The sequence below is a fragment of the Biomphalaria glabrata genome, chromosome 8, assembly GCF_947242115.1.
Source record: "Biomphalaria glabrata chromosome 8, xgBioGlab47.1, whole genome shotgun sequence".
Classification (NCBI taxonomy): domain Eukaryota; kingdom Metazoa; phylum Mollusca; class Gastropoda; family Planorbidae; genus Biomphalaria; species Biomphalaria glabrata.
The window spans coordinates 25809564-25825740 of record NC_074718.1 but is presented as its reverse complement, the minus strand read 5'-3'; the positions used below and the strand labels follow the sequence as shown (position 1 = coordinate 25825740).

At 32.6% G+C, this 16177-nt stretch overlaps 1 protein-coding gene across 2 annotated transcripts; it reads right to left on the bottom strand.

Annotated features, from left to right (window-relative positions):
• Window positions 1–1066: 1066 nt before the first annotated feature.
• Window positions 1067–12245, bottom strand: LOC106062081 (uncharacterized). Of its 2 annotated transcripts, none has more exons than XM_056039290.1 (4): window positions 12031–12245; window positions 6327–6488; window positions 3968–4027; window positions 1067–1977 (listed from the first exon to the last, which is right to left on the bottom strand). In XM_056039290.1, the coding sequence occupies exons 1-4, from the start codon at window positions 12078–12080 to the stop codon at window positions 1719–1721; spliced, it is 531 nt and encodes a 176-aa protein (XP_055895265.1). In that variant the 5' UTR covers window positions 12081–12245; the 3' UTR covers window positions 1067–1718. The 2 variants fall into 2 exon arrangements, with proteins under 2 accessions (XP_055895265.1, XP_055895266.1); XM_056039291.1 differs by lacking the exon at window positions 12031–12245 and adding an exon at window positions 6976–7128.
• Window positions 12246–16177: the final 3932 nt, after the last annotated feature.

Below are 16177 nucleotides of genomic sequence, written 5' to 3'. Positions count from 1 at the left end.
TACTTTAATATGTTAACATTAGTAATATTATCAATTTAAAAAATTTTAAATATTCAAACAGAATAAAAGCTACTATGAAAATACTTTTTTCTCCTCGCCCCTTAAAAAAGAATTAGATCGGCCTCGCTCCCTCCATATCCTGTGTCAGGACATCGCGTTCCTATTGAGAAGACCTTGCGCCCTATGGGGAGTTGGGGGCAAGCCCACAGTCATTGACGCTGGTCTAAAACAGTAGGACGGTATCTTGAACTAGTAACAGTAAAAAGATCATCGTTGTTTCATCGAAGGGAACTAATCCACAAATACGCCGATTAGATATTTCTTTAATCATTAACTCCCCTGATTTTAAGATAGCAACATGATGTGAAAATTGCTTTATACAATCCCCTGTTAACAACCTCCATTAACTGAGGGGAATGAACAATGTGGGAGTCTTGTGGCAATACGAATAATGAATGAAGGATACCGGTACATCAGATTATGATAACACCATATGTGTTCATGTACAGGCATGCAAAGGAGGAAAGTGTATGGAGGTTGTTCATTTGCTTGTCTAGTAGAAGACATTCTCTTTCTCTCTATATACCGGTACATACATATTAGCATTACCCAACGGTAAATTCCATTGACTTGTTCTCAGGCTATATTATATAGATTCTTTTTTTAGTCCATTGAGTTGTTCCCAGGCTATAGATATTTTTTGCCATCGCTTTTTGTTTTTCCACATTATTGGTGACATCAATCTGGAACAGCCAACACCTCCCAGACACTTTCTTTTGCCTCAAGAACTTCAAAGGAATCATAGATCTAATTCTATAAATCACAAGAAAGATGTGTCAAAACAAACCACAGAAAAGTTAATATAAAGTGAATTCTAATTAATTTTGGAAAATTGATGGGATATTAGTGATACCATAATCAATAAATTGAAAACGATACATTTTATACTTATTAGAATCAACATATTTTTTTTTTTTAATTGTAAATATTTTTTAAAAAATCTCACAAGAAAGGACTATATCAATCACAAGCCATAAATTCAATTAAAAAAGAATAACCAGCTATAGATCAGGTTATATAATCTATTAATAAATGATAATCCGCACCTTATTGAAATATCAGTCAAATGTATGAGTCTTAGTTCAGAAATAATCATTTTAGAAACATTTGTCATTTTAACACTATCATTATAAAAACAATGTGTATTAAAATTATTTGAGCCTACATATGTGAACAGGATTTTTTCAGACAATGAGTTGTACTGACAGATTTAAGTAATGAACAACAAATAACTTGATTCCAATGTCATGCTGTGGAAATAAAAACAAAACACAACAATGACTTTTTTTTTATCAACATTTTGTTTTAAAGCTATCCAATTCTCCTTTGTGGAAGAAGTTTAGGAACATTGAAATCTGTTATGTATTAGGCCTATAGAAAGTGATCTTGATTTTATACTCAATAATCTTCCTTCAGCACTGACAAATGTGCATTTTTATTTTAACTCTTTAAGTACTGTGTCATAACAACTAAAATATCCAACTCGAAAGGCATAATGGGTCTAAAACAGTAGAGAGTTGAATGACATGCTGTCCAATAATGTTGATGTAGACTTAAGGTAGTATTGAACACTTTCTCTCAAAGACTTTTTAACTGATCACCAATGAAAATGCAAACAGTCCACATAACTGCTATAGTCTAGAAACTAAAATAATTAATTAAGACTTTTTTTTCTTTTTCCCTTTGAGCACCTTGGAGATGTCCTCTTCTGACTCAGCTTCTGAATCTGAGGAGGAGGATGAAGAGCTGGACTCTGAAGATGATGAGTCAGAAGAAGAAGATGAATCTGAAGAGGATGATCCAGAGGAAGAAGAGGAATCCTTGTCTGAGTCAGAGCTGGAGTCGTCCTCTGAGTCACTGGAGCTATCACTGGAACCAGAATCACTAGATGAAGAAGAGCTCGAGTCTCCATCAGAACTGAAATTACAGCAGAAAAAAAATGTTTAATACCAGTGTTCAAAAAATCAAAAGTGAAAATATTTATTTTTACATAGAAAAACAAAACTTAAATATTTTTTTAATGCAGAAAACTGTGTGAAATGGAGTAGTTATTCTTAGAATATCCAATCATAATCCTGTAAAAATCTCTATATATAATTCTCTTAACCATTGCACGGCCTTATACAAAACGAATAGCGCAGGGCCCAGTTTGTGTAGGGATACGGATAAGTGAAAATTAAGAGTTTGTATTAGAAAATAAATTAGTTTCTGTATTATATTCAATCTTTACTACGTACAGAATTACTTTACGAGCCTTGCGTGTAGCGAAGTCATACAGTATATTATAAAAATCCTGTTTCCTACATAGATCAGGTTCAATAGCAAGAATTATCAAATTTTTCAATCTATCTTCAAGAATTGTTGACCTCAAGTAATTCTTCATTAGTTTGAAGCGCAAGAAGCTTCTTTCACCAGATTCCACAATTACGGATATTGTATAATGTCGTTTTTTTAATTGCGCGCAGGATTGGCATTTGCCATATTTGCCATATTAAATGACACCACAATATGACAATTGTGTCTATAATTTCTGAGATTTTTATGAGTTTTCAAAAGATTTTGATAATTTCCAGAGATTTCAAGGACTTTGTCATATATATTTGCAATTTCAGGAGATTTTCAGGAGCTCCTGGTAAATCAGGAGGCCACGAAAAATCTGTTAAAGTTATAAAATGGTTTAATTTAATAATTTACACCTAGGATTAGTGTGGGGCCTATGAAAGTGTGGGGCCCACTGCGGTCCCATAGGTTGCAGTGTTCTAAAGCTGGCCCTGCAAAATTGCGGCATATGTTACACTGTGAGTCGACTAGTATAAAATAATTCAATAAAAATTGGAATAAATTATGGAATAAAAAGAGTTGTTTTATAATAAAGTAGATCATCTTGAATCAGAAAATCTTAATTCTCTCCAAAAGTACAACAGCTGAACAAGTTATAAACATAATAAATCAAATTTAATTCATGACAGACTTGTGTTTATATTTCATTGTCCCTCAATGTCCATAAGGCAAGTGTAATAAGAGTTTTGTTTCCATTGTTACTGGTATCCTAATTATGTGGCCAAATCAGTGAACCACTGCCAATATTTTCTCTCAACAAATGTCAGGTAATGGAAGTCTAGAAGAAGAACCTCAACTACCTTAATAAGTCTGATAAATGGTGGCAGGTAGACAGAAGGGAACACGAAACATTGGCAGGATTCAGAACAGAAAATTGTCAAATTGGGGCCTTTCTTGCTCAAATCTATGTATAAACAAATTCATTCTGATGTCAACACTGTCAAGAAGATAAGGTGATGGTCATTTTATAAGTGAGGGTAAAAAAAGAGATAATGCCATCTTCTTGGGCCATGCTGCAAGAAACTAGTCTCAGTACAAAGTCTTAGTGCATAGAGGCTTACTAGAGCAGTAATATATCTGTAGGCTAGAATCATGGTGTAAGTAAAAGGACTTTAGCCCAGCAATTTCTAGGGTTATACTATTTCAATAGGCAAAATCTGTGCACACAAGGACTTAGGTGCTGCAGTAATAAAGGACTCTATTGCTAGGTCATGACATTCCATCTTATTTGCTAAACTTGTTTCCATTTTTCATTTCTAGAACATCTTGAGACAGAAACTTTAAAAATTCAGAGATCCATCTTTATATATCAAACAGGATAGTGTGAATGACTGGTATATAGACATCAGTGAGACCTGTTCTAGCAGGCTCTTATTTGGATGTACAATTATGGTGATAATGAAAATAGATTCTCAAAAATGCATTCACTTTTTTTTTTATTTTGAACATTACAGAAGCACAGACAGGCAGCACAAAAACATTATAGGGGTTTTCAATTTAATAATAATAATAATAAATAATAATAGTACAAAAATAAACTATACAAGATTATTACAACAAAGTTTACCTCTTCTTGCGTTTCTTCTTATTTTGATGTTTTTTCTGTAACACTGAACCTGATTTGGCCCTTAAAGAAAAATTATTCATTTAAAATATGTATTCTAAACAAATATAATATACAAAGAGGAATTATGAATAACCAGAGCTACATGCATATTTTTCATTCTATATTATTTAATGTTAACAGGACAATAGATTCTTGCTTAATGGGTGGTATCTATACACATCATTTTTTTTTTGTCAGCTTCAACTTGCCGCTGTGTTGGCCATTTAAATAATGCACCAATACATTTTATAAATCGCTGAATTTGTCTGGGGTTCAGACATTCAAGAAAATTAACTCTTTAACTATATTTAAAAAAAACAAAATCACACATTCAGTTTTTTTTTTAAATTATCATTTTATGAGTAATATTGGTAAACATAAAAAATCCTGTAATGTTTTAGGTAAAAAAATTTTGTTCTGAGACTAGGAAATCACTTGTTCCTATAAATGATGTTAAATACAATAATTAGATAATAATAATAATAAGTTTTTTTAATGCAAAAGGAGATTCAACATTACTCAGAATATGAAATAACATTAAAAAAAAAAACATAAAAATGTGCAGGAATATTTTTTTTACTTTGTAACAGAAATGCCAAAGGAAGGAAAGCATCTTTTACAATTCCTACTATTAGCTTACACTCTTTTGAAAAGTGAAAGAAAAATGTAAAAAAACAAAGTCAAAACTTGGACACAGAATGGTGTGAATGTAGAATGTAGGGAGCAAACGAATCTTTAATGAAATAAGGAAGAAAAAAAAGACATGGGAGGAATCAGTTAGTTCAAACTAAAATTTCCCACAATCATATCCAATCCAATTGGATTCTCAAGATAAATCTAGTACAATCAGATAACATTTCAAGCTACAATTCTGCCTATAGAAGTATGTCAGGTTAGTGTCGTGCTAATAAAGTGAATGTCATGGCTTTGGTCCCCTGTTCAAGCTAATTTGTTCTCACTTCATTTGTCAATGACAAAATATAGATCTTTAGTTTACTATATTATTTGAATAGAAAATAGGAATTAATTTTATTTTTAAATTATATTACTTTTTACTTTTGTGACTGGTGTCTTGTATGAGTTTTGTAATGGTAAAAGGATTAAAAAGATGTGGAATTATTTTTAAAAAGGTTTTTAGAATGTTCATTTCTAAGTTAAAGGGGGTTCTTGTTTCCCAATCACCTTACTGTCAACATTATAGATTTTATACAATTAATTTGAATGTTCATATTACCAACACTGACACAGATGTTGAAATTCAGAATGCTACATATGTAGACATGTTTTATTTTTACTTATTAGGCAATTTAAGTAATAGCTTTAATATTTAATATATGTTGAGTCTTTTATATGAGGTCTGTAATAGCACTAACAGTATATAACAATAATATTTCAACATAAATCAACAAGGATGTGTCAATGGACTGTTTGCAATCTTATGGGAATTTAACAAAAGTTAAAGTTAAGTCCCCTTTCAGACTTTGCTCATCTGTTCCTAGGGCCTACAGTTAAGAGGGTGTGGCCAGTACAATGACCAACTTCCTTTTACTTTCCCCAACTAACATCCAATACCCATTAGAGTTTGGTGGACTCAAAAGTGTCCTAAAAATACAGAAATTCAAAGTCCCAGTCTCACAGAGATTTGGTTCAGAAGCCAAGAACTTTACCATTCAGCCACTGTCCCCTGAGAATGTTGGTTTGTAATGAATTAACAAGTCCTTGTTTTAGTCTTTCAACCACAGAAAGTATCATAAAAGTTTGAGGGAATGGGTAATTGAAATATTTTGTGTAGGTTCTGTGAGTAAAGGGAAGAAAGAAATTTAAAAGTAGTTTAATTCAGAAAAAAATCACAACTCTTATTGAAAGAAATAATTACCGTATTTAGAACACAACCACTGAACCACTGCTTTGAAATATATCTAATGAAGCAATAAAATATCAAGTACTTAAAAAAAAGGGGCCTCAAGCCAATCAAACGTAAAACGTTTTCCTTTGTCCCAAGGACATTGTGTGACTAGCACAACAAGGTTTGTAATAAAGTAAAACTCAAACTTAAAGCACATGCCTCTGTAAAATCAGTGACAGTGAAATAACATCTGATAAAACTCATTGTACATTGTTTTTTTAAAGTCATTCTCCAATGTCAATAAAGGATGTTGTTGTTTTTAAAAAAAAAAAAACATTAATATTTTTCTTGTCAAGAATATCAGCAACCATGAGCATTCACTCACAATTTGTAACTAAAACTATCTTCACAGTCTGTGATAAAGATGATACATTTTTTTAAAAAGATCATGTTTGTAATTTTAAAATAACTTACAGTGTTTCCAGTTTGGCCTTCTCATCTTCCATCTTTAATTTTTTATTCAACAACTTAGTTCGTGAATCCCGCTCAACATACTTTCTCTTACCCGTGCACTGATAAGTAAAATGACCTTTCTGAAGACACTTCTGACATTTGTAATCCTCTTGTTTTAGAAGACTAAAAAAAGAACAAAAAAACTTGATAAATACATTTTTGTAAAGTGATATGCATTCTTTCTTTTCTTTTACCATAAATGGGATAACTTAGTTCATCTAGTGTAATTCTTTCCAAAATATGAAATGATAAACAAAAATTAAGTAGTCTCACAAAAATAATAAATTAAAACATCAAAACTTTTGGCAGAATGACTCAAAAAAATAAAAAAAAAGTAGAATTCTTTGAAAAAAACAATCTACATTACTTATGAAAGCCTTAAGTTGAGTTATATTAAATTTAAAAAAAAAATGCTGGGAACCATAAAATGTGTTTAAATATGTTATATAGACTATAGTTAAAATGTTGATTAAAAGAAAACAAGATACACACAAAATATTACAAATTGATTAATGCAAGAAATAAAAAATAGAGAATGCTTTTCTTACCAAATAAAACACAGACAACAATAAGTATATATATAATTTAAAATATCATATAAATAAAATACCAAATCACAGCATCCAATAGTTATTGCACTATACATCCAAAAGTCACAGAATGAAACATTTAAATGGACAGAAAACTCTAGTCATCTAGCCCCTCTGTCACTGTGTACATAAGAGGACTCAGTGAGACCTCCAGTAGCACTCACAGGAGACAATTCAATGATCAGCTAAAATCAGAAAATCAATACTTAATCACCCTGTCCTAAGCCCAATAAATTTCACCCTGAGACTGGGAAAAACAGCAAAGTTAAAGATCGTTAGGTCACTGGCTACAAACACAAATGGCTAAAAAAAAAAAAGTAAATGTCAAAGCACTGTAAGGAAATACAAAACAAGAAAATCAGAGAAAGAGAGACAGACTGAAATAGAAAACAAAGTCAGAGAGAGAGAAACAAAGTGAGAACCTTAAAGAAAAAATATATCAGGAGAGAAAATTTAAGAAACTGAGGACATTTGAAATTAGCTTTATTTTACAAATTCACAAGAAAATGAGTTGCAAAAGTTCTTTTAAAAGAATTCTACTCAACATCTTCATACAAAAGCTTTGATTTGTAATGTAGTTCCAGAAATATTACAAAGCACAAATGGAATCATCTCAGGATTCTTGGCACTAATGCTAAATAATAATTATGACCACAAAATTAAAAAATTCCAATTTAGCTGAAATATAATCAAAGCCATTTAATAATAATAATAATCTTTATTATCCCAATAATGAAATTTGTCTTTGTGTGTAACACACCAAATAAAACATTATAACTATAGAAAACCAAAATATACATTCAAACCAGACTCACTCAGAATTTACATGTATAATGCAAGGGATGTTGTTGATGTTGACTGGTGTGATTTATATGGAACTAAAGAGTTCTAGTACAAATATAGGTATATTGATGGGAGTTCGTCCATTTTCTGTCTTACTGTTTTAATTTTTATAAAAAGTCTTCACTTAAATTTTTTTAGCATTTTATTTCTAGTAGGAAAATGATAAGTTACCATTATAGACTTCAGTAAATTTATACAAATTTACTGTAAATTAAGTTAAGATGTTTATCTTTAGATATGAGCCAAATTTTAAGGAAAATATCATTCCAGCACATATCCAATTGTCACTGTACAATATTTAGTTAATAAGTATTATACTAGTATATAATAAACCAATAATTTAATTTAAGAGATGTCCATGGGGGTCTACAATAATAGACTTCATTTAAACAGATCCTGGCTTTCATTTTTACATCCCATTAATGTAATTCTTTCATACACATATATGATTTATACGTGAGTTAATCCTTTAAATATTCATCCAGCTCTTTAAACGAGAAAATGTTGTATTTAATTTCAATACTTATTTAAATAGCTTAGTTCCTTCCTTGTCAAACAAACGGTTGCCTAAGTGCCTTTTTATGATGACATGATTTAATCATTTTAGACAATGCCACCCTGACAAAATAGATTGGTTTTCCTGGCTACCATTCAGCCAACCCATTTTACAATATATGCTCTAGACCAGTGGTTCCCAAACTTTTTCGTCTTGTAGACCCCTTGCCATTTTTTCTGGTTTTTGGTAGACCTTCGCTTAACTTGTACTGCACCTTTGCAAATTTACCAACAGTTAAAAAATATACTAATTTAAATTCAAATTTAAACCACAAAATAACAATTAGTATGTATTACTGGAATCACCAAACACACTGGATTTTTTTAGTGTTTTTTTGCATGTTCATCATCCATTGCTAAGGAAAGTTTTATTTAGTAATTTGTTGCTCTATGAAGTAGTCCTTCAAAAATTAAATATTATACAATTAAATTAAATGAAGTATCATTGTAAATGTTTTCACAAAGAGAATTTTCTCGTGCATCTTTCACATGGCTCAAACATTGGGTCTGTGGAACTGTTTTTACAAACAGGAGAATGGGTGAAGGTGAGTGACTGGTGCCTAAGCAAATAAGCTTTGGGCAGGAGAGAGTCATTAGCCTTGGTTTGCTACCCAACTAGCAGAAGGAAAACTGAATTAAAAAATATGCTGCCTTACAGCTATACCCTAACATGAGAAAGGTTTCATGGGACAACCCTGAGGAAAATTAAGGAGCCAGCAGTTTGTAGCACAGAGCTCTACACCCTGTTAGAGTCTGTGATGCTGCTGATCCCAAACTGTTTATGTTGCTGGCAAAGAATTACATAAAAAGAAGCTTTTAATGTTATAACTTATACCACTGATTTGTCCTTGAACTGTAATGTTGCTTAAAGAAATTTGTTTAATATATATTAGATGTAAGTTTATGTAAAACAGTTTTTCAAACTATTTCAACGTCTGGTAAAATCAATGTTTTACCTATAGTGTTTTCCTTATTTGGCTAAGTAAATGATATAAGATGCTAACAAACTACCATCTTCTTTATGTAATGCCGAAGAAAGATTTTGTGGGTCTATTCTGAACTTTAACTTTGGATGTTCCAAAATTGTTCAAAACTTTATATTTTTATCAGGGTGGAAAAGTCTGAAATGATCCTCTATCTTAATTGTTTTCATAGCATTATAAAAAAGGTATATATATATATATATAAACAATCGATTGTTTGATAAGAAAGAAAGAAATCCCAGTTTTAAATGATTAACGCTGTAGAATCTACAATCAATTAGTTACAAGTAGATAAAATTAAACTATTTATATAAGTATTGAAACTAAGCACAATTTTTCATTAGAATAGCTAGATAAATTTTAAAGGATTAACCAAGGTTCAAATCATATATTACAGTATAAAATAATTACATTATTGGGATGTGAAAATTAATGTCACGACCTGCTTAAATGAAATCCATTATTAAATTGTAGACCCCCTCAACATCTCATAGACCCCCAATTTATTTTTTCACTTTCATATACCCCTTGGAAGTCTATGCACCTGAGGTCTATATTCACTTTGGGAATCACTGCTCTAGACTACTCTCTAACGTCTAGACCTTGTAATCTAAAGTTAAATAATTTTAAGTAGTCTACTACTATAAGGTCTAAAAGGAGTATTTGTCTTGTTGTGTAAGTACAAATATTTTTAAATATCATATATATATATTCTAGATCTAGATATAGTTCTATATCAATGTCAATAATTAGCTAGGCGAAAAAAAAAGGAAGTGCAGAAGTAAAAAATGACAGATAATTTATAGGGGAGCTTTTATTTTTAGTTTTTTTTCACACTTGGAAATAGATTACTTATGAATGAATGAAAGAGGTTTTAAAGAAGTGTTAGTGACTACTTTAGACAATGGCATATATATATATATATATGATGCTTAATGAGGAATTTTATTAAAAGTTTTTTTTTTTTATTTATAATGAAAAATACCTTTTTTTTTTTTGTTTTTACCAATACAGTGGCCAGGAAAATCTTCAAACATTTTTTTTTTCTGTTAGATATCATGCTTAGCCATAATTCTACCAAGATTAATCGCCATACTCTTGCGATTTATTTGTATTTACAAAAATATGGTTAACATTGAGCCCTAAATGGGAATTTACAGTTTTTGAGATCTCTATAGTCTATGATAAAGAAAAAAACAACATGTCAGGCCTTGTAAGGCCAAATATTCTGCAAATATTAATATAATTTTTTAATAATAAAAATATTCGCACGAGTCTGCATGCACATTTTTTTTAGCTGACAAAGCTGATTTCATTTATATTTATGAACTTTACTTGTTTAGAATGTAAATATTGAAGGAAATAAACCAATTATTGGGTCTTGCACTTCAAGAAATGTCAGAGAGGTGTGGACGAATGGTGGCTTTGTGATGGCAGAAAATAACAAAATATTTAAAAAGTATAATATTATATAATCTTTTTCTAAGTCCTGTGTAAAAAAAAAAAAAAAGGAAAAAAAGTATTCTCAAGTTATTTTCTACTCCACTTTTCCATCTTTTTTCCCATACCTACACCTGGACACCTCCCTACAATTATAATCTGTTTGTCTTAGTCGTCTGTCTTAGACTAGATCTAGATTAGATTTACTTATTAGATATCTTTGTCTGTATCTTCAATCTTCTATTGACTGATAAAATTAGAATTAAGAATATAATATTGTTTATTTCCATATAACTATAAGCAGTCAGTAAATGACTGCAGCAGTGTAAATTTAAAAAAAAAAGATATAGATCCAGATATAGCTAATCTGTATCTCTGTATCATATAATATATAATATAGATCTAATAATTAAATAAGAAGAATAAGAAGATCAAGATGACAGATGTTAGATATGTGAAAATCCGTAAAACCGGAAGTAATAAAATGGCATCAAAACTTGAGATTCGTTTTTCTTACTTTCTGTACATAGGCCCTTGATTGAAATCGATTATGATTTTAAATCCATTGAAATTGTTGCCAAAATGGGTGAATATGGATACATTTTATATTGAGGAACATTTTTTTTTATGTGGACTTTAAATAAGACCCAAGAAGTTGATTTTTGTCCCCGTAATAGATTATATATCTAGCCATATAAGAGTGAGCTAGAAATTTACTACGAATACTAGATCTAGGTCTAACTAGGTCTACAATTAAATTTCTTATTTAATAAGTAGATTTATCCTCTACGAAATTCAATTCCAATTTTTTAACTTTTAAGCGGGGGGTGTGTCTTGCTGGCTGAACGAGCGAGACACTCTCATCTTACATGCTCCATGTCAACCAATGCTAGGTTACTAGTTCTACTACTTCTAGGTCAAAACGCCAGAAAAAAAAAATCATAACTTTCTTAACTTTCTACTCTACTAACTGTTCAACTTAAAGTTAAAGTCATAATTTATACACCATTGCCATTGGAAAGTTCTTTCAAAGTATTTGGTAGTATTTTAATGATGTACTAACGAAAAATTGATTTTTCAAAGATAATATTTTTATTTCACATCCCTACAGATGTGACACTAGTCTGAATCTCTGATAGTCACTAGTGAAGTGACAGAACAGATTCAACAGAGAGAGACTCAACTCAAGTGAGTCAAGTCACCCAGGCAAGTGTCTTCAAGAGTAAGAGTCAAAGAGTAAAGAGAGGTACTCACTTTTTATTATGTTTATTTTCTAAAGGAAGCCGCATTGGAAAATTAGCCATTTGCTGGATCTACCTTGCACCTAACCTGGATCAGAATTATACCAGATCAAAAGTTTAGAAGGTCTATTTTATTTTATCTAGATCACGTTCGTATCACAAACGTAAACACTTTAAAACTGGTGATTAAATACAATAACAAAATTTAGCACATTAAAATTGAGAAACAGGAAGTAGAATTGGGTTCTCTAAAATATGTATCACTTGTATTTTTTCACATAACGAAATAAACAAAATTATGATTCAATAAAAAAAAAAATCGAACCTTTTGTTTCCCCAAACAAATCTTAGAAATTTTTTGTAACTCTTTTAAAAGTGAATTATACAAACGGAAAAAGACATGTTTTTGTCAATGTTGTCCAATAAAATAAGTTGAATATTCATATTTGATTAGAATAACTCTATTAAGTAAAATCGCTAAATTTATAGACATTTCAGAACAACTATAAGTAGCAGTAAAAATTACAATAAGCTACATAATAAAACGCTAAACGAAAAAAAAAAACAAGTTTAAAAAGACAGTATGTGTGGAAACACAAATTCATAATCGGCCCCCGAAGTGTTCCATCCAGGTTTCAATATTTTCAGAAAGGACATCAGAATGAAATTCTATCAAAGACATGTGTGGAAGTGTGGCGCGATACAAATTCACGCGATCTTATGAAAAACTACTTATTAATTGTTGTTTTAAATTCTGCCCAACTTATATGAATACTAAATAGATTTTTTTTTTTGCAAATGTATTAGTTAGTATAACTTACATAACTTAGCAATACAAATGTAAACATTTCTTTCACAAAAGTCTAAAAACGTTTGCATAAATGTGATATAAATATGAAAAATCTCAATCTCCCCTATACTAAAGAGCCTCCCGTGTATGTTACTATTAATAGTGAATAGTTGTAAAAGTGGTGTAGGCCTATTTTTATGAAAAATCTCCTTACATCATGGGCGTAGCCAGGGGGGGGGGTTCTTGGGGTTCAAACCCCCCACCCCCGAAATGAAATCCCCCCCGCAGGGGGGGGGGGGCGGATTAAGTGACTGATTTTTGCTTTCATTTGTTTATTTTAGGTGAGATTTTAATACTAAATCATCACTTACCACAGCACAGCCGAGGCAGTTTTGAGTTAAAAACACTCTACCAGGGGGTTTTGAGTTTAAATCCCCCTACCAGGGGGGTTTGAGATTTTAAAAACCCCTATCAGGGGGTTTTGAGATACAAATCCCTCTACCAGGGGGTTTTGAATTTTAAACCCCCTACCAGAGGTTTTTGAAGTTAAATCCCCCTCTTCTATAAAACAAAACAAAAAAAAATGCAAACAACAATCCCCAAATTCCAACAGCACAGTTGAGGAAGATTTTGATTTTAAAACCCCATCCAAAATTTACGATAACCCCCATCTTCAATATAAAAAAAGCAAATTATACACTCAAAATTCTATGAGCGTAGCCTAAGGGGTTTTGAGTTTAACCCATCTCCCCTTTCCAGTTGGGGTTTGAAGCTAAAAAAATACCTCTTCAATATAAAAAAAAGCAAATTACACACTATAAAATCTATGAGCGTAGCCAAAGGGGTTTTGAGTTTAAACCCCCCTCCTCCAGAGGGCTTTTTCTTTAAAGTTTAAAACCCCTCCAGATGGTTTTGAGTTTAAAATTCCCCTACAGAGCGATTAGAGTTGAAAACCTCTCTCTTCAATATTATTTTAAAGCAAACTACAGTCACCAAATTCTATGATCGTAGCTAAATGGGGTTTTGAATTAAAAACAAAACTAAAAAAAAACCAGAGATTTTTTAGTTTAAAACCCCTCAACAGATGATTTGACGAAAAAACTTTCCTTTTCGATATAAAATCTAAAGCGAAATACAGGCATGTAATTCCAAGAGCGTAGTCAAGAAAGGTTACAAATTTCTACCAGTGGCTTGGGCTCCATTAATTAAGTGTGAATAGTCTTCTGCCGAAATTGAAAATCATTAAATGTGTCTCAACAAAGATGGCTAAGACAGATTTTAGGAGTCAGTCATAGAGATCGGGTCTAAATCAAAGAAATCATATGCCGAACTGGGAGTCGAATCCTTAGTAAGGTTGTGACAGAGCGTCGCATGAGGTTTTGCGGGACATGTTTTCCGACAAAATGAATTACGCAAAATAAGAGTTGCGGAAACAGCTTGCCGGAAAATGCGCCGAACGGCGCGAGAGTGTCTAAGTCAGTAAGAATAGCACATTAGGTTTTTGAAATAAAACTTTTTAATAGCAAGATAATGCACAGTAGATACCTCAGAATATGCATTTTGTTGGCTTTCAATACCAGAAATAGAGCTCAGCGGCGGGGCTTCGCACCGCACTGGGGGAGATGCGAACTCCCCCAGACCCCCTTGCTAGCAAGGGCGGGGAGTCTACAATAAACAATAAACGTCTTCGAAAGGGTCAGAATGTAATAAAGATTAATTATATACACACACACACATATATTTATATATATAATTTTTTTTTCGCGGGGGGTTGGGGGGGTGGGGAGGTCGGGAGGGGATCCCCCCCCAAAACCCTCCCCGAAAAAAAATCCTGGCTACGCCCATGCCTTACATAGTTAATTTTTAAAATTAGATGGTTCACTTTCGGAAAAGAAAAAAGTAGCCGTTGCATAAGAACTTTGAATGATCTAAAATATTATGATGTCCGATTTGCATTTTCCCTTCTCGTTTCTGAAATCTAAACGCAGGGCGGACGGACAGACGGACTGACAGACAGGACACACAAAACTAATAGAGTCTTTCAAACTTCCGGGGGCGCTAAAAAGAGTAAACTTCCAATTTCAGAAGCTAGATCTAGATCTAGAAGACGGTGCGCATAGACATATAGACCTATGCGCAAATAATTTATAAAAACTCTTTAATGAATGGCAGAAATACCAAGATGAATATTTTCTTATTCTGTAGCCAAAATTAATTATTATTATTATTAAATATATATATATATTGTTACATATTTCTGAATCTTCTGGCTAAATGTACTAGTAGGCACACACATAAAAAAAACACTGCAAAGAACTTGACGACTCAACTTTCAGCTTTATATAACTTTATTGAATAATAACTATAACAATTCGTCACTGTAACATGTAGCGTATACGTCTTACATCGACTGTATCGACTGTAACGGCTCAGGTCCACTCTCTTCTACTGTCTCGCACAGTAGACAACAGTAACGACGACTGTACTGAATCTTTTCACATGAACTCTCTGGTTTATAAAGAGTCCCTAATCGCTTGTTTATTGTTGCAAAAACACTGCTAGTATCCTCTGGAACAACATGGGAGGAAACATCACATCCTGTTGTTGTTTATACATGTCGATTCCAAAGGACACCCGCTGCAGTGTCATCTCGCCGAGGTCACACGTAGTGTCCTGTAACTGTCACTGTTCATTTGTCACAATGCACCCCCTTCGTAAATCTGTTCGTCCTCTGGAACAACACATGAGGCACGTCACATCCTGTCTTTGTTTACATGCATAGATTCCAGATAACACTCGGTGCTGTGTCATCTCGCCGGGGTCAGACATAGTGACCTCTACCAGTCCCTGTTCATTCGTAAATATTTTCGTCCTCTGGAACAACACATGAGGCACGTCACATCCTGTCTTTGTTTACATGCATAGATTCCAGATAACACTCGGTGCTGTGTCATCTCGCCGGGGTCACACATAGTGACCTCTACCAGTCCTTGTTCATTCGTAACACTGCCCCCTTCTTAGATCTGTTCGTCCCGAACAGATTCTATTTCACCACGGTACTGATGGAGTCGGTCAACGTGGACAACCTTCAGCTTGGACCGTGGACTTTTCTGTATCCGGTAGACCACGTCGTTTATTCTTTTTACGACACGGTATGGACCTTCCCAGTCTCTTTGGAGTTTCGGGGATCTGCCTTTTCGTCTCTGTGGGTTATAGAGCCACACTAGATCATTCTCATGGAACCCCGACGTATTGGCCCGTTTGTCATACCTCGTTTTCATCAGGTCACTGTTCGTCTTGATGTTTCTGCGGGCCAATACATGAGCATTCTCGTCTTCGGAGATTGGTGACATATTCAGTTGAAGACACT